This window comes from Pristiophorus japonicus, chromosome 12 (genome assembly GCF_044704955.1).
Source record: "Pristiophorus japonicus isolate sPriJap1 chromosome 12, sPriJap1.hap1, whole genome shotgun sequence".
NCBI classification, from domain to species: domain Eukaryota; kingdom Metazoa; phylum Chordata; class Chondrichthyes; family Pristiophoridae; genus Pristiophorus; species Pristiophorus japonicus.
The window spans coordinates 90,589,821-90,617,815 of record NC_091988.1 but is presented as its reverse complement, the minus strand read 5'-3'; the positions used below and the strand labels follow the sequence as shown (position 1 = coordinate 90,617,815).

Sequence of the window (27,995 nt, the reverse complement as noted above, 5' to 3'; positions counted from 1 at the left end):
CAATTCATTGAGCTGTGCTTTAAGGGAACAAACTGAAAAAGAATTGAGCAATATCAAGTTCTTGCGAACAAATTCACAGCTACTGTTCACAATTTAACAAAAGTGGATGCTAAATTAACGATCTCATTCAAGGATGGTGTGAGTATAGCTGGTGCATTAAATGGGACTGTCACACTCCTGTAGAACTGACAGAGACTGGGTTTAGAGGACCTTGCAGGAATAGTGCAAGGGGGCATTGTATCCAACACTTAACCAATATTGGGAGTGCTTCATGGACCCGAGGGAAAAATATGGAATGTTTTCCATTCCAGTACCGATATACCTCGCCTCACAAAATTTCTCAATCAACCATTGTGTAATACATACTCCTTCATTAACAATGCACCTGCTACACACAGCAGCGGTCCTGTTACATACCTGTCAATGTGATCAGTTATATAGCGAAGAATGGAAAGAGCCTTCAGTGAGATATCAAATTCCAGCTCTTGACTCTGTTTCTGCAACTCCTTTATAAAACAAAACACATGCACATAACATTCCAACCAACACATGTACCACAACTTCTCTTTGAAGTTCAAAGCCCCACAAACATTCCAGAAATGGCTCCAAGAAAGCTCATTCTGTTTTGCTTTGTTCAGAGTTCATCTGGACTCAAGAAAAACTATGCTGCGTCTGTAATTTGTGTACTGTAAGCTGCACATTGGGGGACAAAATCTGCAACAAAGATGCACTTGTTTCATCTGATTTCATTAGCTAATTAGAATTATTAGTAACAATAATTATATCAGTATGGGCAATAGCTATACTTAACCTGTGTTGTTTCTATATTCTCCCTTGCATGGCAGGAGAGCGGTGCTCAAACAGATTTATATGCACTGGTTTTTCTTTTGTCACGTGCCACCAATTCTTACCAGACCAGTTAGAGGACCAACAGAAGTTTTTTGTTCTGCTATTCAATACACACAAGGATTGCAGTCCTGAATGCTTTATGAGGTGCAGTTTGCATCTTTTATATTGTCATGTGCTGCCTGTAGCGCGAGCATCAAATGGTTGCTACCAACAGCACACTTTCAAGATTAAAACCTGTCTTTAGAGCTGTCAACGTATGGGGTAACCTGGTATCAAGGTGCAGTACATTCGGACTTGGTAGATGCATGTAAAAGAGGATTAGACAGATTCCTGATTCCAGTAAGGAGAAAAGGGAAAAGCATTTGAAAGAGATTCAACACTGACCAGATTGAATTTTGAAACAGGTTCGAGTGACAGAGGGAGTTGGGTGGCCATTTTCCTTTCTCATGCTCTTACTTGCTAGATTTAGAACATTGTGCAATTTGGGGTAAGAGATTGAGAAAGATGTTTGTTCTACATAAAGTAGTGGACGTATGGGTTACTCCTAGCAAAAGCAATTCATTCAGTGTCAATTCATAAATTAAAAAGGTGGGATAAATATCTGATTGCAAAAAGGACTCAAGGTTAAAAATACAAGTACTGTAAAGAAGATCAAACACTATGCATTCTAATAGTTGTTGAGTTTCTAGGGACATGGAAATATCTTCTCAATGAAAGTAATCAAAGCTAATGTAGGTTGTAAGGGGGTTAGTTAGACTGATATTGTGCAATTTTGCTCAATTACCATTACAAGGAGAAATTTTGTAGACCACTCCCTTGGGAGTGGAGTGTGTTAAGTAGAAATCATGATAGGGCAAATGTTACACAGTCTGTGGATGGAAGGGGATTGATGGGCTCAATGACGTTTTCCCACTCCATACTGTTATATGTCCTTCTGATGTTGAGAATTTATGGTTAGTCGTCATGGAAAATGGAAAAGGAGCATTCAGTGGAGTGCCAACCCTTCCAACATCTGCGCAACTATTTGACCGTTTTATTTTAAAACCAGCATGCTGGGGGTTCTATAGGGACGAATAAAAGTTCCCAGTACTCATTTATAAATTTGGGAAAAAAAATGAAAACACCTTACAATTCAAAAGACATTTCTGTGTTAAAAATGTATTTGAGTTAAATTAAGCAAATGCAAAGACAAAGATCGATAGATTTTTGGATATTAAGGGAATCAAGGGATACGGGGATAGTGCAGGAAAGTAGAGTTGAGGTAGAAGATCTGCCATGGTCTCATTGAATGGTGGTGCAGGCTCCTATTTCATATGTTCTTATGTTCCAGGAACTTGAGCACATAAATCTAGGCTGACATCTCAGTGCAGTGCTAAGGGAGTGCTGCACTGTTGGAGGTGCCGTCTTTCAGATGAGTCATTAAACTGAGGCTCTGTCTGCCCTCTCAGGTGAATGTAAAAGGTACCATGGTACTATTTCGAAGAAGAGAAAGGGAATTATCCTCGGCGTCCTGGCCAATATTCATCCCTCAATCAACATAACAAAAACAGATTATCTGGTCATTATCACATTGCTTTTTGTGGGAGCTTGCTGTGTGCAAATTGGCTGCTGTGTTTCCCACATTACAACAGTGACTACACTCCAAAAGTACTTCATTGGCTGTAAAGCGCTTTGAGACGTCTGGTGGTTGTGAAAGGTGCTATATAAATGCAAGTCTTTCTTCCTTTCTTAAATAACATAGCAAAGCAGGATTTTAACAGTTAAAATATTAGAATTATCACAGTCTTAACTTTGACTTAAGACTAGACTATAAGGTCATTGCTCAGAAGCAGGAAGTTTCTGTGCAGGAAGTTTCTGTGCAAGGTTTCAAAGGAAGAAGAACAAATTTGCATTATATAGCACCTTTCACAGCCTCAAATTGTCCCAAAGTGCTTCACAGCCAAAGAAGTACTTCTGGAGTGTAGTCACGGTTGAAATGTAGGGAATCGTGGCAACCAATCTTTGCCTAGCAAGGTCCCACAAACAGCAATGAGATAATCTGTTTTTTTGAGGGTGCTGGTTGAGGGATAAAGGGGTAAACGTCTCTGCTCATTTATGGCCACCTGATCTCAGAAGGTAGATAGGGCCTCGGTTTAACATCTCATCCAAAAGACGGCATCTTCAACAATGCAATATTTTCTCAGTACTGCACTGAAGTGTCAGCCGAGATTATGTGCTCAAGTCCTGGAGTGGGGTTTGAATCCACAATCTTCTGACTCAGAGGCAAGAGTGCTAACTTTGAGCCAAGTCAAACACCTAATAAACTAGGGATACGCTAGGGCAATGCCTTATGGTAAGAACATAAGAAAAGCTAGGGCTGACAAATGGTCATTCAGCCCATCAAAGCTAATCACTTTAGCACCCATTGCACCAGCAGTTGTATTCTGAATGTCACTAATGTTTTTGCCTCCAATATGGTACCTTACAATTTATTCCAAATACTTATCAGTCGATTAAGAAATTCATCTTGATTTACTTTAAGTTAATATTTGGGTTTACCATTTATATTTTATATACCTCAGCACAAAAGAACATAAGAAATAGGAGCAGGAGTAGGCCATTTGGCCCCTCGAGCCTGCTCCACCATTTCATAAGATCCTGGCTGATCTGATCATGGACTCAGCTCCACTTCCCTGCCCGCTCCTCATAACCCTTTAATTCTCTTATCGTTCAAAAATCTGTGTATCTCCGCCTTAAATATGACCCAGCCTTCACAGCTCTCTAGGGCAGAGAATTCCACAGATTTACATTCCTCAGAGAAGAAATTCCTCATCTCAGTTTTAAATGGGCGGCCCCTTATTCTGAGACATCCTCATGCATTCCTCAAACTCCGGTACCTAATTTTAAAAGGAACTTGCCACAGGGAAGCTAAGTTTTCAATCAGGACAACCACCACCGTAGTCTTTTTAATGGAACACAATGTTTCATTGCTTAGCTCTGTATCCTAGCACCAAGATCAACTACCAAAGCAATATATTCCCACATCTGGCTGTAGAAATACATGAATAGGATCTAACCATATAGGGATGCCATATCAACAGTGGCTTTGCTCTGTATCATACCGCTAGGGATGCTGGCGAGGATCTGTCCAGTTCCTGCTTTTCACAGCCATCACTTTGTGCAGCCATCAGGGTCACCTTTCGAAGGCAGTAATCAGCGAGGTCCAGAACTGCCTCCTCTGCAGACTCGCACACGTCCTGCACACAAGACATTAAAAAGAGACAGTCAGTTGGTTGAAAAGGCTTGTGTAGGCCAACTACTGCATTACATGCAAAACAGAGCTGAGTGGATGAATGCCCCATCTGTTTCCGTGCAAAGATCGAACAGATTAGGAATGTTCCAGGTTTGATCCTTGGACTGCGGGGAGTTTGCCAACTCATATTTAATTTTTTTTTTATAAAAGTACCTTGGAATAGAAATTACTGTTATTAATGATACCAAGTTAGTAATTACTGTTAGTAATTCATTGAAATACTTTATGCATTTGTATAGCATTCCTCCACCTTCTATTTTTGCAGAAGCATTAATTAATTTCAGATAAATGGAATAGCATTTGCTTTAAAATAGTGGACAACGGGAATTTCATATGAACATCAAGTATTTGGCTGCTAATATGGTGCGAATGGCAAATTCTGGGCTATGGTTTCACTTAGTGTGAACAGGTCTGTGAAATGGTAAAACAATAAATAAATTTTTAAAGAACTGTTTGCCTAACCACACAAGGTTAGGCGTCCACAACACTCAGAGTAAGAGGAACACCACTAAAGCACAACAGGAGGGATGGACAGTTTATGTAGTTATCCGAATGACAATATTGTGACACCTGACAAACCAGGCCTTTGGCCGGTTGCTGGTGAATGAAGAAAATGAATGGTTCCTTGCAGAACCTCATGCATCATCATGTTCCGGGAAGGGCGGGTGTGGGGATAGGGGCAGGGAGGATGAAAGAAGGAGAAAAATGAAATGTTCTTAAATGTTTCAGTGGGAACCTAAGAATTAGGAGCTGGAGTAGGCCATGCGGCCCTTCGAGCTCGCTCAGCCATTCAATAAGATCATTGCTGATCTTCGACCTCAACTCCACTTTCCTGCCTGATCCCCAGATCCCTTGATCAGCCATGTCCTCAGACCCACTATCCTCAGATCAGCCTTGATCTTATTGAATGGCGGAGCAGGCTCGAGGGGCCAAATAGCCTGCTCCTATTTCTTATGTTGATTCTTCTGGAGTCCAAAGATCTATGTAGCTCAGCCTTGAATATACTCAACGACTCAGCATCCACAGCCCTTTGGGGTAGAGAATTTCAAAGATTCACAACCTTTTGAGTAAAGAAATTCATCCTCATCTCGGTCTTAAATGACTATGCCCCCTAGTTCTAGATTCTCCAGCCAGGGGAAACAACCTCTCAGCATCTACCCCATCAATCCCTCTCATAATCTTATATGTTTCAATGAGATCACGTCTCATTCTTCTAAACTCCAGAGAGTGTAGGCCCAATCTACTCAATTGTTCCTCATAGGACAACCCTCTCATCTCGGGGACCAATCTAGTGAACTTCGTTGCACTGCCTCGGAGGCATATATCTTCCTTTCTCAGATAAAGGGACCAAAACTGTGCACATTACTCCAGGTGTGGTCTCACCAAAGCCCTGTACAATTGTAGCAAGACATCCTTATTCTTGTACTCTAACCTCCTTGCAATAAAGGCCAACATGTAATTTGCCTTCCTAATTGTTTGCTGTATAAGAATACAAGTTTGGTGGTAAACTGCAACTTTAATTAATTAATATTTTGTTATAGAAGGAAAGCAAAGAAAATGTGTGCTAAATGTCCCCATGACTTTGCCTTAGGATGAGAAATTTACAGAGAGACCAGTTTTCATAAGATTGCTCACCCCTGGGATAGAGTTACAGCTCCAGGTACATTTCAGTACAGTTGTACTTCATTTGAATGTAACCCTGTGAAACAGATGCTTCACTTCTGTATAATTACTCAAAAAGAGCTAAAATTTATTTTCATTTGGTTAATGAAAGTCTCCTTCACAAGAGCAAATTGTACCCAAGATGGATGCCTAACTCAGTGGTTTGCTGGGCTACAAAAAGAGCGGAGGTCAAAGTTCAGCCTTGACTGACATTTATACTCAGATGTCCACAGATAATGAAATGGTTCAACTCTTCAGGGATCACCTGCAAATGGTCTGTGTTTTCAGAAAGGTGCAACTGGTAATGGGGGCGTGAATAGGAACAAAGGAACAGTAGTTCTGACAAATAGTAACATTTCTGTCTTTATTTCATACCGTTTTGAATTAATTAGAGTTGTCTTCCCTCATTGTTACAAAATGAGGAATAAAAGGCAAGTTGCCTGTGAGAACCAGCCATGATTGATTAATCTGGAAATTATTCAAAATACAGGATATGTGGTATAGTCATATTTTGAATTGTTTATTGTCAGGACCTTAGCAGGCAATGAGATGATGTGACCTCATTGGAATTTTATGCAATAGTCCCTATGCATTGTGTCGTTGGTCAATGGTAATTAATTGTTTTCAGAGACCCTTGAAACAGTATCAGTACTGCAGGGATTCTCCAGTAATCTTCGTACTTCGCGTACATTTTTTATGGAACATATATGAATAAGATTACATTTTGATTTTTTCGCATTGCATTTTCAGTTTCGGGAGAAAATAGGAATATTTTTGTGCAAAATATGGAACATCGGTGAAGTTTTTTTTTTAAAGTTTGTTTTTGGAGCAGTTAGTTCAGTGCACCTAATTGAAATGTGCAACACACCTACCTTGTGGTAAAAGATAGTTTCAAGGAGGTTAATAATGGTTGCTTCGTGATGAATCTATGCAAGAAAATGGAAACAGTCACAAATTAGTTTACCCAATACAGCGAGATACAGTGCCAATGTGAACATTGTCAGTAAGGAATGCCACATGACATGCAAACCTTTTTCTGTATAAAGAATTAAATACATTTATGGGCTCAATTTTCCCCAGTGATTTGCAGTGTTTTTTTGGAGCAGGCCACTTTTTTTGGCCTTGTAATGTCTGTAAACTTGTAATGTTTGTAGCTCCACACTGTGGATGTGGACATATTGTGTACTGCAACTACAGAGTTAATAATTAAACAGAAGCTGGAGTTCCGGAGACTTCCGAGAGAGCTGCCTGCCATGTTAGAAAGCTGTGTGTACTTGTGCTCTGTGAATATATCACAGACCTAAGTTTAAAAAAAAAAAAGTTTCCCCGATCAATTTGCACCAGCGTAACTCAGTTAGTTATGATTTTTTTAGGTACTTTTCTTTTCAGCCAAAGGGAGCGTAACCTGCCACCCATGCCAATTCTGGCCATTTAGGAAAGTTTGGCCAGCTGAGAGTTACTCCAGTTCTTAGGCCAGCATATGTGATCTCTGTAGAAAAACCTTCTGGAGAGTTAAGGAAATCGGTGAAGGTAAGGAAATCAGTGCAGGTAAGTGCAGCAGATGCCCGGACAGCAGCAGCAGGAGAGGTAAGGGGGGGGGGGGGGGAAGAGGAGAGAGTGGGGGGGGGGGGGGGGGAGCCTTTCGGGTATAGCTAGGTGCGGGGACCGGGAGGGAGGAGGCCATTCGGCCTGGGATAGGGGCAGGGGGAGCTGACCGGGAGGTCATTTGGTTGGGGGAGGGGGGGGGGAGCAGACCGGGAGGTCACTTGGCTGGGGGAGGGGGAGGGGGAGGGAGCGGACCAGCAGTCACTTCGTGGGGGGGAGCGGACCGGGAGGTCACTTGGTTGGGGGAGGGGTGGGGGGGGGAGCGGGCCGGCAGGTCACTTGGTTGGGGGAGAGGGGGGAGCGTGGACCGGGAGGTCACTTAGTTGGGTGGGGGGTGTGGACCGGCAGTCACTTGGTTGGGGGAGGGGGGGGGGGGAGCGGGCGGCAGGTCACTCGGCCAGGGCTAGTGGCGGGGGAGCAGACCGAGAGTCCCTTCGACCTGGGATAGAGGCAGGGATCGGCACCGGCATCAGGAGGTGGGGGGACTTTAATAATTGGAGGCAAGTTGCTGCAATGTATTTTAATGTGTTGCGAGCTGGCTGTATGTTTCACTTTCCAGCCTCAGGCCGCACTGTATCCCTGGTTACCGTGGCAACCTGATCTTTTTGGCGTAGATCAAGGCTCCACCCCCAAAACTAAAGGATACGTTAGGCTGCGCGAAAATGAAGAAATCAAACGGGGAAACTTAGAACTTTTTTTGCCGTACTTGGGCCCCCAAAAAACAGACATAACTCTTCAAGTACGCCACAAAAAAGCTTTGGGGAAAATTGAGCCCTATATCTTATCAAAAACAATAAATTATATTTGAGTTGTCGTCTGTCCTCTGTATTAATGTCAGCCCAGCACATCTGCAATGCTGTCAATCATTATGTTGTGATGATGGAAACACAGTTTACCTTCAAGGACTGATACCAGGGTGAAACCAGATTTAGGATGCATCTACACTATGCACATCAAACAGCAAACAAACCTTCGAGTCTATGGTCGGTACGGATTACACCTCTTCATTACCGATTCTTATTTTCTCATTGCAAAGCTTAGTTAACAGATTACGTGATGATGTCAAGGTTATGTGGGAAAGGAAATATAAATTCAGAACACAAACTACCCAACACTGTGAGAAGCAATCAGCAGTTCAACAGCGTGGGGTTTCATTTTTGAGTTCCCAGTGTGATGGGGATATCATTGATCTAACTCTGTACACACTCCAGCTTCAAACCTTTATCACAGTGAAACAGGAACCGCTGCGCTGTAATAGTAGTTGCGTAAACAAACCTATAAATTATATAATCTTCTGTACAAGCCAGCAGCTGAAAACGGTGTAATAAGTAAAAAATTCTCAAATGAACAAGTCAGTGCTGTAACTGTGAGTTAATGCAATGAGAAAGTAAGAACACAAGAAATAGGAGCAGGAATAGGCCATTTGGCCCCTCGAGCCTGCTCCACCATTTAATAAGATCATGGCTGATCTTGGGCTCAGCTCCACTTCCCCGCCTGCTCCCCATAACCCTTCACTCCGTTATCGTTCAAAAATCTGTCTGTATCTACCTGGTTCATTCTCAGGTTGGCAATCAGTAACCAGAGGGGTACCGCAGGGATCAGTGCTGGGACCCCAACTATTTACAATCTATATTAACGACTTGGAGGAAGGGACTAAGAGTAACGTGGCCAAGTTTGCTGACGATACAAAGATGGGAGGAAAAGCAATGGGTGAGGACACACAAAATCTGTAAAAGGACATAGACAGGCTAAGTGAGTGGGAATTTGGCAGATGGAGTATAATGTTGGAAACTGTGAGGGAATGCACTTTGGCAGTAAAAAAATCTAAGAGCAAGTTATTATTTAAATGGAGAAAGACTGCAAAATGCTGCAGTACAGCGGAATCTGGGGGTACTTGTGCATGAAACACAAAAGGATAGCATGCAGGTACAGCAAGTGATCAGGAAGGTCAATGGAATGTTGACCTTTATTGCAAAGGGGATGGAGTATAAAAGCAGAGAAGTCTTGCTACAGGATATTGGCGGGGTCACACCTAAAATACTGTGTGCAGTTTTGGTTTCCATATTTACGAAAGGATATACTTGCTTTGGAGGCAGTTCAGAGAAGGTTCACAAGGTTGATTCCAGATATGAGGGGGTTGACTTATGAGGAGAGGTTGAGTAGGTTGGGCCTCTACTCATTGGAATTCAGAAGAATGAGAGGTGATATTATCGAAACGTGTAAGATTATGAGGGGGCTTGATAAGGTGGATGCAGAGAGGATGTTTCCACTGATAGGGGAGACTAGAATTAGAGGGCATAATCTTAGAATAAGCGGCTGCCCACTTAAAACTGAGATGAGGAGACATTTCTTCTCAGAGGATTGTGGATCTGTGAAATTCGCTGCCTCAGAGAGCTGTGGATGCTGGGACATTGAAATAGACAGTTTCTTAAATGATAAGGGAATAAGGGGTTATGGAGAGCAGGCAAGGAAGTGGACCGGAGTCCATGATCGGATCAGCCATGATTGTATTAAATGGCGGAGCAGGCTCGAGAGGTCATATGGCCTACTGCTGCTCCTATTATATTCTTAAATATATTCAATGACCCAGCCTCCACAGCTCTTTGGAGCAGAGAATTCCACAGATTTACGACCCTCAGAGAAGAAATTCCTCCTCATCTCAGTTCTAAATGAGCGACCCCTTATTCTTAAACTATGCCCCCTAGTTCGAGATTCCCTCACGAGTGGAAACATCCTCTCTGCATCTACCTTATAAGATACTGAGGGGGCTCGACATGTTTCAATAAGATCATCTCTCATTCTTCTAAACTCCAATGTATAGGTCTAACCTGCTCAACCTTTCTTCATAAGTCAACCCTTCATTTCAGGAATCAACCGAGTGAATCTTCTCTAAACTGCCTCCAATGCAAGTATATCCCTCCTTAAATATACAGTTCTCCAAGTGTGAATGAATGGCTGCAACTCACAGTAGTGCATTAAGTAACTTGTTTATTCTACAATTACTTGGATGGCATAAAATACAACTTGGAGTTGCACCAGCATAGAAGTCATTCCCCACTTTGCAGTCATCATTTTTGTAAAAACCTTCAAATCAAACTAGTGTACAAATCATACCCTTACATTTAGAGAAACATATTATTCACCTTGTAGGGTATACTTTACATAGTCTTCTACTCCCACATAAAGCCCCAAGACATGCACAAGTTCATTTGGAACTGAAGCTTTACTGAAATGGACTAAGCACTAGATGTAAAAGAGATTATCATGAACAGCAGGCAAATCAAGTAGACAATGTGATAATTACTCCGTAGGGCCGATAACATTGGTGCCTGCCGTGCTGATGCAAACCTGTTCTTTAAAAGGGGAAAGTATTAAACCCAGTATCATACACACTGTAGGAGTATTTTATGCAGTGTAGGAGCCTTGTACCCAATGTAGGTATGTTGTATCTTGAACATTATATATAATGTTTCTTTAATTCATTCTCGGGATGTGGCCGCCTCTCGCAAGACTGCCATTTATTATCTATCCCTAGTTGCCCCTGGGAAGGCGGTGGTGGGCCTTTTTGAACCGCTGGAGTCTGCGTGGTGAAGGGAGTTTCAGGATTTTTACTCAGTGACAATGAAACAAATCAATATATGTCCAAGACAAAGTGACTTGGAGAGGAACTTGGAGGTGATAGTGTTCCCATGCACCTGCTGCCCTGTCATTCTAGGTGGTGGAGGTCATGGGTTTGAGTGGTGCTGCTGAAGAAGCCTTGGCGACTTGCTGCAGTGCATCCTGTAGAGAGCACACTCTGCAGACACGGTGCGCCGGTAGTGGAGGAAGGGGATGGGGTGCCGATCGAACGGATTGCTTTGTCTTGGATGGAGCTGAGAATCTTGAGTGCTGTTGCTGCTGCATCCATCCAGACCAGTAGAGAGTATTCCATTACAACTCCTGACTTGTGACTTGAAGTTAGTGGAGAGGGTTTGGGGAATCAGGAGGTGAGACACTCGCCACATAATACCCAGTCTCTGAGCTGTTCAGTAGCCACAGGATTTATGTGGCTGCTCCAGTTTAGTTTCTGGTCAATGTTGACCCTCTAGGATGTTGATGTTGGGGAATTTGGTAATGGTAATGCTCCAAGGATTAGTTTATGAGGGATTAAATAAACTAAGCTGGTATTCCCTGGAATATGGAAGGTTAAGGGCTGATTTGAGGTTTTTAGGATTTTGAAAGGAATTGATAGGCTAGATAGAGAAAAACTTTTTTCTGCTGGTGGACGAGTCTAGGACAAGGGAACATAACCTTAAAATCAGCACCAGGCCATTCAAGAGAGAAGTTAGGAAACATTTCTTCACACAAAGGGTGGTAGAAGTGTGGAACTCTCTTCCACAAAAAGCAGTAGATTCTAACTCAATTAATTATTTTAAATCTGAGACTGATAGATTTTTGCTAGACAAGGGTATAAGTGGATGTGGCACCAAGACAGATAGATAGAGTTAAGATACAGAGCAGCCATGATCTAAGTGAATGATGGAACAGGCTCAAGGGGCTGAATGGCCTTCTCCTGTTCCTATGTTTATGTTGAACGTTCTCTCTTGTTGAAGTTGGTCATTGCCTAACACTGGAGTGGCAAGTTACTTGCCACTTACCAGCCCAAGCCTGGCTGTTGTTCAGGTCTTGCTTCATTATCTGAGGAATTGGAAATGGAACTGAACACTATGCAATCATCAACGAACAGCCCCACTTCTGACTTTATGATGGAGGTAAAAAGTCATTCATGAAGCGGCTAAAAATAGTTGAGTCTAGAGATTGTGGGCCCAAAATTCCACATTGCGTTTTTTTTGGCGCTATTTCAGATGAAAGGACTTTTAAAAATCCGAAATAGCGCCAAAAAAAGTCCAAAGTTTCGCCATTTTTGTTTTTGAATTTGGCGCCGCGCAGAAAGACCTTTGGTTCTGTGGGTGAAGCTAATTGTTGGTGCGGAAAAAGTGAGGCCCATTCTCTGCGCATGCGGGAAAAAAAACCTCCCATTTTCCATGTCACGTGACAAGTCTGCCATTTCTAAAGAGCTTTTGAACCGATCTGTGAGTACCAGTGAAATCAGGGAGCGAGGAAACGCATTCGATTTTAGCTTGACACCTATGCTGAGAAAAACAGGGGTCCAGTAAAACCAAAATCAAAAAGGAGATAGAGAACTCGTCATATATCCTAACAATGGAGCATGAATCTGAAAGGAAAAGGACCAAGAAATTTACCGAGGACGACAATAAGGCCCTGGTAGATGCCATTGAAAGGAGATGGCAGCAGATTGGCAACAAGGGTCCCAGCAAGCTGAAATCCTCAGCAATGAATAAAGCTTGGGACCGTGTTGCAGAGGAGTTTTCGGCTATGGCGTCCATTGAGAGGGACGGCAAGCAGTGCCGCAAGAAGTGGCAGGCCCTTGGCCAAGTAGTTAATGTAAGTAATATTTTTATGTATGCACTGCAATTACTAGAATTGTAAATGTGACTGTGTGTGCCACGACAGCAGAAAGCCCCTCTCTTTAAAAAGTTGTATTTTCATATTTGCAGAAGAAGTTGTCACGCAACAATTGTGAGTGGACAAAAATCGGCGGAAGTGTGCCAAATATGCACCAACTTACACCATTAGAAATGAGGGTTGCTGGTATGATTGGTGCTGGCTCCAGAAGATTGACCACCCTTGCACAAGCTGGGCCCAGCTTCCAGAGAGAGGATAAGTCCTGCAAATTCCACACTCTGGGTTGGCTAAATGCAAGTACTGTGTGGGATACACTTCGGTTTAAATGGGATGTACTCTCCGCCGGCTATGCTTCGGTTTATGCAATATGCTATCATTCATTGTGGTCCTTCAAATGAGCCTGCGCTATGTGTGTTTACTGATGTCACCCTGCCCCCTCCCCTGCTGCTAACCATTCGTCTGTTGTGTTATATTTTGCAGATGTTGCGCACACATCCATTAATGAAGGACAACTCCCGCCGCGGTACCTGAACCAGAAGTGGGTGATGAGCATGAAAACCTCGTCCATATTCAACATCTTCCACAGCATGATGAGGACGATGATGAGGAGGAGAATCAGGGGGAGCAGGAAGACGCCAGTATAACTGAGACGGTGACATTGAATTTGGAGGAGGTGTTGTACCAAGCCCTTTTGAAGACGCGACGATCAAAGGGACATTTCGTGGTTGTCCAGCCTCCGATGTCGTGGCGGGTCCCAATAGGTTGCAGCTCACCACACCCAGGGTACAGGTGACGAGGGGAAGGAGAGCTCAACAGCACTCTCCTGAAATGCATGATATACCGGAGGTCGCAGAGCTCATGGGAATGAGTGGGGAGAGCAGTGAGCTTACCAGATCGCTCATTGAGACCATGGGTGGGAGAAATAGCAGCACTGTCGGCAGAAGTAGCAGGACTGTCGGGAGGAATGGCAGCAACGCTGTCGTTAGAGATTAGAGAGGGAATATTGGATATAGCTGCTGCAATATGGGAACACACCCAGGCTGCCCAGTGGCAATTGACAGCATCAATTGATGCTACGCCCACTCCAATCCCCAGACCAACCTCAAGTACTGTGCCAGTTGATCCACAGGCCGAAGAGGCCAAACCCGGGCCTTCCGGATTGCCGTCTCCTGGGTCTGTCCACCAATAAGTGCAGCGCCGCACCCAAGACAGTAACAAATACCTAGGGGTCACCGGCAATAGGGCTAAGGCTGCGCCAACTGCCAAGGATAGTGGCAAGTATAAGAGGGGCGAGGGCAAGAAGAGCGGGCGGCACAGAGGTGTTTGAATAAGGGGGAGGAGAGATGGCTGCAGCTGTTGTTGTTGTGGTTGTGCTGTTCTTTTGTTCTTTTATTGTTATTTAAGTGATTTTTAATTGAAAAGTTTAAAGTACAAATGTTAATAAACTTAATTCTTTTTCAAGTAAACCAAAATCATGTACATTATTTCAAGTAAACCAACATTATGTACATTATTATTTCAAGTAAACTAACAACATAATTTTTTTTAAAAGAATAACAGGTGCAAATAGTCAGCATGGTGAGACACAATGTCAAATGACTGTTCAGCCTTCATGCAGCAAAGCATTCAAGAATTAGCTGCTGAAGCAACGCTCTTGCAATGGCGTAAGGTCCGAGGCTTCCTCCTCCACCGTCATCGTCCTGCAGGTTGAAGTGCTGGCATGGGTTCCTCGTTCTCCAACTGCTGCTGCTGCAGCTTTTCCTCCTCGTCAGCCTCCCCCTCCTCCCCTTCTCTCACCTGAGGTGGTTCTTCAATGTCCAGTGCCTGTTCCCTCATGATGGCTAAGTTGTGCAGCATGCAGCACACGAAAGTGAAGCGACTGACCTGGTCGGGGAAGTATTGCAGGTAGCCTCCAGAGTGGTCCAGGCATGGGAAACTTTAGCACTCCAATTGTCTTCTCGACGATGTTGCATGTGGCTATGTGGCAGATATTATAGCGATGCTCGCCTTCTGCCCGCGTCTTGCAGAGGCGGGGGGGGGGGGGGGGGGGGGGGAGGGGGAGGTCATGAGCCAGGTGGCGAGCCGTAACCTTTGTCCCCCAGCATCCAGCTCTGCCCTTGTGGCTGCTGCTCAAACATAAAAGATACAGCGCTCTCACGCAAGATGAAAGCATCATGGATGCTCCCTAGATATTTGGCATCCACTGCCATGATACGCTGCATATGGTCGCACACAATCTGCACGTTTAGGGAGTGGAATCCTTTTCGGTTCCGGTAAACCTTCGAATTGTCTAAAGGTGCTCTCAAGGCGACATGCGTACAGTCAACAGCAGCCTGTACCTTGGGGAAGCTAGCAATTCTTGCGAAGCCTCTAGCCCTTTCACGCTGTGCCTCCCTGGTCATCGGAAACTTGATGAAGTCGTCCATCTGTGCATACAGTGCAGTAGTCACCTGGTGACTTCAGCTATGTGTAGCATGCTGCGACATGCACCATATGTCTCCAGTTGATGCCTGAAAGGAGCTGGAGGCATAGAAGGCAAGTGCTGCAGTCACCTTCACCTTTACAGGCAATGCAGTCCTCCTCCTGCTTCTAGGCTGTATGTCCGCCTTTATAAGCTGGCATATCTCTGCGACCACCTTCTTTCGCAAGCGCAGCCTTGACACACTCTGCCGCACTCAGGTGCAGGTATGAGCACCTCTCTCTGTACACACAGTCTGGGTAAGGCCTCCTCCTCATCAGTCGGTGAGCTCTCTGATGCCTCAAATATTGCTGCCGAATTAGCCTTCTCCTTCGAAAAGCAAGCATATAATATGCATGCAGCATATTTGGCATTGCTTAAATTTCCTTCACAACGAATTCAGTACTCACGAAAAGCAAGCACACACAGCCTTCCCTCCAAAAGGTTGATGCCCTAGTCGATCGGACCCACTCTGTGCATGTGCAACACTCAACTCGAAGCTTGGTTTCCAGGATAACGCGGCGCACAATTGCAAGTCGATAGAGATTTCGGCCAGAAATACAACATAGAAAATCAACAGTGGGGGGGGGGGGAAATGTATAAATAAATGTTTGCACCGAACTGTTGATGTTCCGTTTCCTCCGCTGCTCACCAGGCTCAAGGCACAGAGGGTCGGTGCGCCGGCTGGCAGGATCGTTCCCTCGTCCGGACACAGGAGTTCGGCGCTTGGCTTCCACCTCCCCCCCCCCCCCTCAGGTTTCTTTGGAAGCCGAGTGGTGAGCTCCTGTGTCCGGCCGAGAGAGCGATCCTGTCAACCCTGTGTGCCTCGAGTCCAGTGAGCAGTAGAGACGGGATGTCAAGAGTTGGTTGGTGGTGCAACTTAAGCACCTCTCGCAATCTTACTTTTCAACTGCAATAAAGTTTGTCTTTTCCCTCCGCACATTTTAAGTAGTTAATATATAAGTTTTGTTCCTTCCCTCCAAAAGTTATAACTCAGCTCCGTTTCCAAAGACGACGTAGGTAACGCCGATTTCGATGGGACTCCGATTTGGTAAGGTGAGGTTTTTCAAAGCGGTCCCCAGCACCATTCTTAAAAAAATTCTTATTGGTGAAACTCTCAAAAACGGGCAAAAATGGCGTTACTGGTAGGTTTGACCCCGAGTGACGTCAGAAAAACGGTACTTAAAAAAACGGCCGTTACCTGTTAAATATCGCGTTATACCCTTGGCGAAACTTGCAAAATTAAGGTAGCTCCATTGGGGAATTTTGGGCCGTAGATAACCAAAACCATTTTCCTTTGTGCCAGGTATGACTCCAGCTAGTAGAGAGCTTTCCCCCTGATCTCCATTGACTTCTGTTTTACTCAGACTCCTTGGTGTCACAGTATTATATACTATGTATAATAATAAAGGTATAACACTATATGGGAGCATTAAATGGGGTATTTATAAGGCATAAGAGGCATGTTATTCCTGTTTTACTATTACAATAGAGTACAGTTTTATGTTCAGTGTGATATCATCCAAGAAGTAACTTTTTCATGCTTCCAAACTAAAAGCTTTCATTTTCTCACCCTGAAATCTGAATGAAAGTGAACAAGCCTCCTGGTATTTGGTTTATTGCTGTATTTTCCTACAGCAGCTTTGGAAAAAGACAGCTCTAAATTGATACAGGCAAGATTTCATCCATTGACTATGATTGGGAAGTATTCTGGCAGACAGTTTGACTCACCACGATATATATGGGGAATGTGCTCGTCGGGGTGAAATCCTGGAGCTGACACAACACAGGAAACACTTTCTGCTTCCAGACTTCCACCGCAATGAGTTCATGAATCAATGTAGGGACCTGCAATGAAACCAAGACATAAATGACAGCTATAAATCCCACAGGAACACTCAACGCAGTAAACAGTGCAAGGATTAGGCAGCAAGAAGGCTACATATTAAAGAAGCTATGCACCATAATTCAAATTACAACAGGGCCGCAATCTGGAATCTTAATTTGATATCAGCAGACACAGTGTCTTTCTGATGTTGGTCAGTCACCACCCCCTGCTATTTTCAAGGCTGGTGATAAGGCCTAAACCTACAAATCAATTCACAGCTGGTGATATTTAGGTATTTTAACACCTGAAGTAATCCACAGTGCTGCTGACAGCAAGGGTTAGTCGGGATCCTGGGTCTCGCAGACAAGCATTCCTTTTTTGGAGAGGGGGAGGGAGGTTGGCAGAATAATGGAACTTTGCCCTTGATTTTGGCCACACATCAGAAAACAGAATACAGGCCTTTACAAATTAGCTGCTCAGTAAACCTGTCCTCTTGCTATCTAGATGATGTGTAAGCATTTCTCTTTAGAACAGCCACCTCTTCCTAACATTGCCGGGACTACCTTATTAGGATCAGGACTCCTTGCAGTTACCCTATCCTGTTCTGCATTTACTATGGCAGAGAACTATAACCATGTCTTCTTGTTTTGCATTTGATTCGTGCAGTCTTTCTACCCTCCTCCTGAGTCAGGAGCCAGTCACCTATGTATTTTTTTAAGTATTATGTATTTTTTATTTTTTATTTAGCAAAAAAATAACAGTTGATTAATAGAAAAACTACATGGAAATTGAAATAAAAAACAGAAAAAATATACAGATTGGATCAAAGATCGAGAGCCAGCGGCAGTTGGTGAGAGGGGAGCGGCCTATAAAAAGCCCAGCGGGAGATCGAGAGCCAGCGGCAGTTGGTGAGAGGGGAGCGGCCTATAAAAAGCCCAGCGGGAGATCGAGAGCCAGCGGCAGTTGGCGAGAGGGGAGCAGCCTATCAAAAGCCCAGCGGGAGATCGAGAGCCAGCGCAGTTGGTGAGAGGGGAGCGGCCTATAAAAAGCCCAGCGGGAGATCGAGAGCCAGCGGCAGTTGGCGAGAGGGGAGCAGCCTATCAAAAGCCCAGCGGGAGATCGAGAGCCAGCGTACCGGTGCAGCTACAGCGGGAGAGAAAGCAAAATAGAAGTAGAAAGTAATCAAAAAGTGACGTCACAGCCAATGGGGTAAGTGATTGGCTGGTGATTGGTGAGTAGCTTTTCTTTTATTTTTTATATCAGTAAGTGAACTGTAACATTGATATTACCAATTTAAGGGTATCTAAGGTTAAGACATGGGAGGAGAGCTCGGTCACGTGATATGCTCCTCCTGTACCATGTGGGAACTCGGGGACACTTCCGGTGTCCCTGGGCGCTACGTGTGTGGGAAGTGTATCCGCCTCCAACTCCTGACGGTCCGCGTTGCGGAACTGGAGCTGAGGGTGGATTCACTCTGGAGCATCCACGATGCTGAGAATGACGTGAGTATCACGTGTAGTGAGTTGGTCTTACCGCAGGAGAAGGGTCCACAGCCAGATAGGGAATGGAAGACCAGCAGGAAGAGCAGTGCAAGAAAGATAGTGCAGGGGTCCCCTGTGGTCATCCCCCTGCAAAACAGATACACTGCTTTGAGTACTGTTGGGGAGGATGACTCATCAGGGGAGGGTAGCAGCAGCCAAGTTCATGGCACCGTAGGTGGCTCTGCTGCAAAGGAGGGCAGGAAAAAGATTGGGAGCGCGATAGTGATAGGAGATTCGATGGTGAGGGGAATAGATAGGCGTTTCTGCGGACGCAACCGAGACTCCAGGATGGTATGTTGCCTCCCTGGTGCAAGGGTCAAGGATGTCTCGGAGCGGGTGCAGGACATTCTGAAATGGGAGGGAGAACAGCCAGTTGTCGTGGTGCACATTGGTACCAACGACATAGGTAAAAAAAGGGATGAGGTCCTACGAAAAGAATTTAAGGAGCTAGGAGCTAAATTAAAAAGTAGGACCTCAAAAGTAGTAATCTCGGGATTGCTACCAGTGCCACGTGCTAGTCAGAGTAGGAATCGCAGGATAGCGCAGATGAATACATGGCTTGAGCAGTGGTGCAGCAGGGAGGGATTCAAATTCTTGGGGCATTGGAACCGGTTCTGGGGGAGGTGGGACCAGTACAAACCGGACGGTCTGCACCTGGGCAGGACCGGAACCAATGTCCTAGGGGGAGTGTTTGCTAGTGCTGTTGGGGAGGAGTTAAACTAATATTGCAGGGGGATGGGAACCTATGCAGGGAGACAGAGGGAGACAAAACTGAGGCAAAAGCAAAAGACAGAAAGGAGATGAGGAAAAGTGGAGGGCAGAGAAACCCAAGGCAAAGAACAAAAAGGGCCACTGTACAGCAAAATTCTAAAAGGACAAAGGGTGTTAAAAAAGCAAGCCTGAAGGCTTTGTGTCTTAATGCAAGGAGTATCCGCAATAAGGTGGATGAATTAACTGTGCAAATAGATGTTAACAAATATGATGTGATTGGGATTACGGAGACGTGGCTCCATGATGATCAGGTCTGGGAACTCAACATCCATGGGTATTCAACATTCAGGAAGGATAGAATAAAAGGAAAAGGAGGTGGGGTAGCATTGCTGGTTAAAGAGGAGATTAATGCAATAGTTAGGAAAGACATTAGCTTGGATGATGTGGAATCTATATGGGTAGAGCTGCAGAACACTAAAGGGCAAAAATCGTTAGTGGGAGTTGTGTACAGACCTCCAAACAGTAGTAGTGATGTTGGGGAGGGCATCAAACAGGAAATTAGGAGTGCATGCAATAAAGGTGCAGCAGTTATAATGGGTGACTTTAATATGCACATAGATTGGGCTAGCCAAACTGGAAGCAATACGGTGGAGGAGGATTTCCTGGAGTGCATAAGGGATGGTTTTCTAGACCAATATGTCGAGGAACCAACTAGGCGGGAGGCCATCTTAGACTGGGTGTTGTGTAATGAGAGAGGATTAATTAGCAATCTCATTGTGAGAGGCCCCTTGGGGAAGAGTGACCATAATATGGTGGAATTCTGCATTAGGATGGAGAATGAAACAGTTAATTCAGAGACCATGGTCCAGAACTTAAAGAAGGGTAACTTTGAAGGTATGAGGCATGAATTGGCTAAGATAGATTGGCTAATGATACTTAAGGGGTTGACTGTGGATGGGCAATGGCAGACATTTAGAGACCGCATGGATGAATTACAACAATTGTACATTCCTGTCTGGCGTAAAAATAAAAAAGGGAAGGTGGCTCAACCGTGGCTATCTAGGGAAATCAGGGATAGTATTAAAGCCAAGGAAATGGCATACAAATTGGCCAGAAATAGCAGCGAATCTGGGGACTGGGAGAAATTTGGAACTCAGCAGAGGAGGACAAAGGGTTTGATTAGGGCAGGGAAAATGGAGTACGAGAAGAAGCTTGCAGGGAACATTAAGGCGGATTGCAAAAGTTTCTATAGGTATGTAAAGAGAAAAAGGTTAGTAAAGACAAACGTAGGTCCCCTGCAGTCAGAATCAAGGGAAGTCAGAAACAGGGAACAAAGAAATGGCAGACCAATTGAACAAGTACTTTGGTTCAGTATTCACTAAGGAGGACACAAACAACCTTCCGGATATAAAAGGGGTCAGAGGGTCTAGTAAGGAGGAGGAACTGAGGGAAATCTTTATTAGTCGGGAAATTGTGTTGGGGAAATTGATGGGATTGAAGGCCGATAAATCCCCAGGGCCTGATGGACTGCATCCCAGAGTATTTAAGGAGGTGGCCTTGGAAATAGCGGATGCATTGGCAGTCATTTTCCAACATTCCATTGACTCTGGATCAGTTCCTATCGAGTGGAGGGTAGCCAATGTAACCCCACTTTTTAAAAAAAGGAGGGAGAGAGAAAGCAGGGAATTATAGACCGGTCAGCCTGACCTCAGTAGTGGGTAAAATGATGGAATCAATTATTAAGGATGTCATAGCAGCACATTTGGAAAATGGTGACATGATAGGTCCAAGTCAGCATGGATTTGTGAAAGGGAGAACATGCTTGACAAATCTTCTGGAATTTTTTGAGGATGTTTCCAATAAAGTGGACAAAGGAGTACCAGTTGATGTGGTATATTTGGACTTTCAGAAGGCTTTCGATAAGGTCCCACACAGGAGATTAATGTGCCAAATTAAAGCACATGGGATTGGGGGTAGTGTGCTGACGTGGATTGAGAACTGGTTGTCAGACAGGAAGCAAAGAGTAGGAGTAAATCGGTACTTTTCGGAATGGCAGGCAGTGACTAGTGGGGTACCGCAGGGTTCTGTGCTGGGGCCCCAGCTGTTTACATTGTACATTAATGATTTAGACGAGGGGATTAAATGTAGTATCTCCAAATTTGTGGATGACACTAAGTTGGGTGAGCTGCGAGGAGGATGCTATGAGGCTGCAGAGTGACTTGGATAGGTTAGGTGAGTGGGCAAATGCGTGGCAGATGAAGTATAATGTGGATAAATGTGAGGTTATCCACTTTGGTGGTAAAAACAGAGAGACAGACTATTATCTGAATGGTGACAGATTAGGAAAAGGGAAGGTGCAACGAGACCTGGGTGTCATGGTACATCAGTCATTGAAGGTTGGCATGCAGGTACAGCAGGCGGTTAAGAAAGCAAATGGCATGTTGGCCTTCATAGCGAGGGGATTTGAGTACAGAGGCAGGGAGGTGTTGCTACAGTTGTACAGGGCCTTGGTGAGGCCACACCTGGAGTATTGTGTACAGTTTCGGTTTCCTAACTTGAGGAGGGACATTCTTGCTATTGAGGGAGTGCAGCGAAGATTCACCAGACTGATTCCCGGGATGGTGGGACTGACCTATCAAGAAAGACTGGATCAACTGGGCTTGTATTCACTGGAGTTCAGAAGAGTGAGAGGGGACCTCATAGAAACGTTTAAAATTCTGACGGGTTTGGACAGGTTGGATGCAGGAAGAATGTTCCCAATGTTGGGGAAGTCCAGAACCAGGGGTCACAGTCTAAGGATAAGGGGTAAGCCATTTAGGACCGAGATAAGGAGAAACTTCTTCACCCAGAGAGTGGTGAACCTGTGGAATTCTCTACCACAGAAAGTAGTTGAGGCCAATTCACTAAATATATTCAAAAGGGAGTTAGATGAAGTCCTTACTACTCGGGGGATCAAGGGGTATGGCGTGAAAGCAGGAAGGGGGTACTGAAGTTTCATGTTCAGCCATGAACTCATTGAATGGCGGTGCAGGCTAGAAGGGCTGAATGGCCTGCTCCTGCACCTATTTTCTATGTTTCTGTGTTTCTAAGAGTCTCAACCTGAATTATTAATTATCTTTCTCTTTTAAATGCAAGTGGAGCTACTGGGTATTTCCAGATTTTGTTTTTATTTGTTGCGTTGCTGGACAAGGCGGACAGTGAACATTCCAACACAAGAGTCTTTTCTATCAAAAAGGATTATGTTAGGGTGCAGTCACAGCATGCAAGCTCTTGTAAATGGGTCAGAGATCAAGTATTATCAGGCTACCATCACGCCAATAGTTCCACAGAAACGGTATAAAAAGAAAAGACTTGCATTTATATAGCGCCTTTCACTACCACCGGATGTCCCAAAGTGCTTTACATCAAATGAAGTACTTTTTGAAGTGTAGTCACTGTTGTAATGCAGGAAATGCAGTAACCAATTTGCGCACAAGCAAGCTCGCACAAACAGCAATGTGATAATGACCAGATCATCTGTTTTAGTGATGTTGATTGAGAGATAAATAATGGTCATCACACCAGGGATAACTCCCCTGCTCTTCTTCAAAATAGTGCTATGGGATCTTTTACATCCACCCGAGAGCGCAGATGGGGCCTCAGTTTTAATGTCTCTTCTGAAAGATAGCATCTCCCTCAGCACTGCACTGGAGTGTTCTAGAGTTTTTGTGCACAAGTCTCTGGAGTGGGACTTGAACCCACAACCTCCTGACTCAGAGGCGAGGGTGCTATATTAGTGAACCAAGGCTGACACTAACTTTGTTAACAGGATTGTATAGAGTGCAGTCGAATACATGGCACTTCTAGATTTGATTGCATCCTCACTCAACATTCACATACGTCCACTTTCCAGCAGAGGGCACGGGAAGGTAATCAGAAGCAAGAACCCTAGCCGAGAACCATAACTGAACCAACTGCTGCCTAATTCTGCACAGACGAGGAAAGGAACCTGTACTTTACTGCACAGAGCATTTATCCAATGAGTCATGACAACCACTTCATGCTCATATTTTCTCTCCTGCTTTGTATTTTCTCTTAGTGTACTTTTTTTTCCTGTCCAAATTTTCAACATTGTTGCAGATATAATGCAGAGAGTCAGATAATTCAATACTTCACACAAAATACCAACAGAAGCAGATTAGTATAACAGACTAAATGCTATTACTGGATTACATTTCTCCCAATAAATCTCAAAGTTATAGAGCAACATTGCCAGCATTCCTGAAGAGCAGTCTTCATTGCACAATCGACAGCTGTCTATGAGACTGCTGCACTTGGATGGGATGTTATGCAGGCAGTTGTCTCAATAACTGTTGTAGTTGGGGAAGATAGGCACAGGCATCTGTAAGTAGAGATGCAATGGGTGCTTTAGAAATACAACCAAAGGTCACGATTATAGGACTTGTAGTACTGTACTGAACAAATCCTGACCCAAAAGCTTTAGGCTGAGTTAGAGGAAGAAATGCAGGTTTACTGATTTAAAAATGTTTTCCAAATGCATACATTTCAGTCTATACACAATCTGTGCTGCTCTGAATTCTCCTTCCTTGTTCCATTTTCTGCTCCAACTACGAGGTCCTATAAACTCTTCCTGCTCACTATAGGCCAACTCTGGTTGGATGTATCCCTGGAAGTTTTATCACATGACCTCCAGTCTCCAAATACCCCGCCTCCACGCTCCCACCATTGGTCGCCCAACATGTCCAATAATTCGGATGAGAAATCTGAATGATCCAAGACACTGACACTGGCAGCTCAAATAATTAAACAATTCAGCACAAAATAAAAAGAAACAAACAGTTAATGCTGTTCATCTGAAATGCTGGAAAGACACAAGTTTGCCAACATCAGTAACAAGAACAGACAGGTTAGTGTTTCAAGGTGCACGCCCGTTGGCAGAATCTAACCAACAGTCTCAACTCAAGACGTTAATTTGTCTTTGCACCATAAAAAAAATCTCTACCTTCTCATGAGAGTAAATGTGTTCCTTGACAAATTCATCCTGGTTGGTAGTGACATTGATGATGGCCTGCATATTCAGTTTCTCGATGTACTCATGCTGTCTGAACCACCTGTGAACAATCAGAACATTTTGTAAAAAGGAAAATCAGAGGCAAGTATAATAGATAGAATGAAAAAAAAGGGATGGGTAGAAGAGTAGACAGCAAGGTCACAGCTGACATCTTGAGGGCACTAGCTGTGGTATCATTAGTGCCAAGCACTGAGTGCATGAACTTGACATCAGGATATATGCTCACAACAGCAATTGAGAACATTGAAAGCACCACCTCAAGTAAATAGGGTCATAAAAAAGCTACTTGAATACTTAATTGTACTGCAAGAGGAAGAGAATAAAGTCAAGACACCCCGTGCTCGCCCCATCACTCCCCTGCACTCTCCCCATCAATCACCCCTGCTCTCCCCATCACACCCCCCTGCCCCTGTCACTCCCCCTCGCCCACTCTCCCCATCACTTCCTTGCCCTCCCCGCTTTTGCTATCACTCACCCCCCCCCGCCCCAATCACTCCTCCTGCTCTTCCTCTCCCCATCACTCACGCCCCTCTGCTCCCCCCATCATTCCCCCCCTCCGCTCTCCCCATCACTTCCCCCCCACCCCGCTCTCCCCATCACTTCCCCCCCACCCTGCTCTCCCCATCACTTCCCCCCCCACCCCGCTCTCCCCATCACTTCCCTCCCCATCACTCCCCACCCATCCGCTCCCCCCATCATTCCCCCCCGCTCTCCCCATCACTCCCCCCCCACTCTCCCTATCACCCCCCCCACCTCCCGCTCTCCCTATCACTCCCCCCCACTCCTGCTCTCCCTATCACTCCCCCCACCCCGCTATCTCTAGCAATCTCCCCTCCCCCGCCACTCTCCCCATCACTCCCCCCCGCCACTCTCACCATTACTCCCACCCTTCCCCCTCCTCATCTCTGCCCCCCCCGCTCTCCCCACCACAACCACCCCCCACTCCTGCTCTCCCCATCACTAGCCCCCCCTCCCCACTCCACGCCCCTGCTCTCCCCATCACTCCGCCACTTCCCATCAATCCCCCTCCCCCTCTGACCCTCCCCATCACTCTCTCCCCCGCTCTCCCCATCACTCCCTCCCCGCCCCCCCCCGCCATCCCCATCACTCTCCCACCCCGGCTTGCCCCCTCTCCCCCCCCCCCCATTCTCCCCATCACTCCCACTTCCCCCCACCACCCTCCCCATCACTCCCTGCTCCCCCCCTCCACCCTCCCCATCACTCCCTGCTTACCGCCCCCACCCTCCCCATCACTCCCTCCTCCCCCACCCACCCTCCCCATCACTCCCTCCTTAACCCCCTCATCCCCCGCCACCCTCCCCATCACTCCCTCGCCACCTCCCCCTCACTCCCTCCTCCCCTCCCCCCACCCTCCCCATCACTCCCTCCTCCACCCCCTCCACCCTCCCCATCACTTCCTCCTCCCCCACCCACCCTCCCCATCACTCCCTCCTTCCCCCCTCATCTCCCGCCACCCTCCCCATCACTCCCTCGCCACCTTCCCCTCACTCGTTCCTCTCCTCACCACCTTCCCCATCACTCCCTCCTCCACCCCCTCCACCCTCCCCATCACTCCCTCCTCCGCCCCCCCCACCCTCCCCATCACTCCCTCCTCCCCTCCCCATCACTCCCTCCTCCCCCCCCACCCTTCCCATCACTCCCTCCTCGCCCCCCCACCCTCTCCATCACTCCTCCTCCCCCCCACCACTCCTCCTCGCCCCCCCACCCTCCCCATCACTCCTCCTCCCCCGCCACATTCAACATCACTCCTCCTCCCCCTCCACCCTCCCCATCACTCCTCCTCTCCCCCCCACCCTCCCCATCACTCCTCCTCCCCCCCCACCCTCCCCATCACTCCTCCTCCCCCCCATCCTCCCCATCACTCCTCCTCCCCCCCCCACCCTCCACCTCCCACCTCCCCCCCTCCCCCATCACTCCTCCTCCCACCCCACCCTGCCCATCACTCCCTCCTCTCCCCCCCCCACCCTCCCCATCACTCCCCCCTCCCCATCACTCCCTCCTCCCCCCCCACCCTCCCCATCCTCCCTCCCCCACCCTCCCCATCACTCCCTCCTCCCCCCCCCACCCTCCCCATCACTCCCTCCTCCCCCCCCACCCTCCCCATCACTCCCTCCTCCCCCCCCACCCTCCCCATCACTCCCTCCTCCCCCCCCACCCTCCCCATCACTCCCTCCTCCCCCCCACCCTCCCCATCACTCCCTCCTCCCCCCCCACCCTCCCCATTACTCCCTCCTCCCCCCCCACCCTCCCCATCATTCCCTCCTCCCCCACCCATCACTCCTTCCTTCCCCACCCACCCTCCCCATCACTCCCTCCTCCCCCACCCATCACTCCCTCCTCCCCCACCCATCACTCCCCATCACTCCCTCCTTCCCCCCTCATCCCCCGCCACCCTCCCCATCACTCCCTCGCCACCTCCCCCTCACTCCCTCCTCCCCTCACCACCTTCCCCATCACTCCCTCCTCCTCCCCCCCCACCCTCCCCATCACTCCCTCCTCCCCCCCCACCCTCCCCATCACTCCCTCCTCCCCCCCCCACCCTCCCCATCACTCCTCCTCGCCCCCCCACTCTCCCCATCACTCCTCCTCCCCCCGCACCCTCCCCATCACTCCTCCTCCCCCCACCCTCCCCATCACTCCTCCTCGCCCCCCCCCCAACCCTATCACTCCTCCTCGCCCCCCCACTCTCCCCATCACTCCTCCTCCCCCCGCACCCTCCCCATCACTCCTCCTCCCCCCACCCTCCCCATCACTCCTCCTCGCCCCCCCCCCCACCCTCCCCATCACTCCTCCTAACCCCGCCACACTCCACATCACTCCTCCTCCCCCTCCCCATCACTCCTCCTCCCCCCCCCACCCTCCCCATCACTCCTCCTCCCCCCCGACCCTCCCCATCACTCCTCCTCCCCCCCCACCCTCCTCATCACTCCTCCTCCTCCCCCCCCATCCTCCCCATCACTCCTCCTCCTCCTCCTCCTCCCCCCCCACACTCCACCCCTCCCCCATCACTCCTCCTCCCCCCCCGCCCTCCCCATCACTCGCTCCTCTCCCCCACCCTCCCCACCACTCCCTCCTCTCCCCCCACCCTCCCCATCACTCCCTCCTCCCCCTCCACCCTCCCCATCACTCCCTCCTCCCCCACCCACCCTCCCCATCACTCCCTCCTCCCCCCCCACCATCCCCATCACTCCCTGCTACCCCCCACCCTCCCCATAACTCCCTCCTCCTCCCCCCCACCACTCCCTCCTCTCCCCCACCCTCCCCATCACTCCTCCTCCCCCCCCCACCCTCCCCATCACTCCTCTTCCCCCCCACCCTCCCCCACTCCCTCCGCCTCCCCCCCAACCTCCACCTCCCCCCCGCCACCCTCCCCATCACTCCCTCCTCCCCCCCACCCTCCCCATCACTCCCTCCTCCCCCCTAACCTCCCCATCACTCGCTTCTCACCCCCCCATTGCTCCTCCCGCCCCCCACCCTCCCCATCACTCCTC

The 27,995-nt window shown here is 47.1% G+C and overlaps 1 protein-coding gene across 5 annotated transcripts in view; it reads right to left on the bottom strand.

Moving 5' to 3' along the window:
* Nucleotides 1–27,995, bottom strand: part of zmynd10 (zinc finger, MYND-type containing 10) — a 296,351-nt gene that overhangs the window by 35,501 nt on the left and 232,855 nt on the right. For all 5 annotated transcript variants that reach the window (XM_070895743.1, XM_070895741.1, XM_070895742.1 and 2 more), the window contains exons 2-6: nucleotides 24,415–24,523; nucleotides 17,064–17,180; nucleotides 6,676–6,729; nucleotides 3,951–4,085; nucleotides 418–506 (exon numbers count right to left, since the gene is read on the bottom strand). In XM_070895743.1, coding sequence (XP_070751844.1) covers nucleotides 418–506; nucleotides 3,951–4,085; nucleotides 6,676–6,729; nucleotides 17,064–17,180; nucleotides 24,415–24,523 — 504 coding nt within the window. The remainder of the gene's footprint in view (nucleotides 1–417; nucleotides 507–3,950; nucleotides 4,086–6,675; nucleotides 6,730–17,063; nucleotides 17,181–24,414; nucleotides 24,524–27,995) is intronic.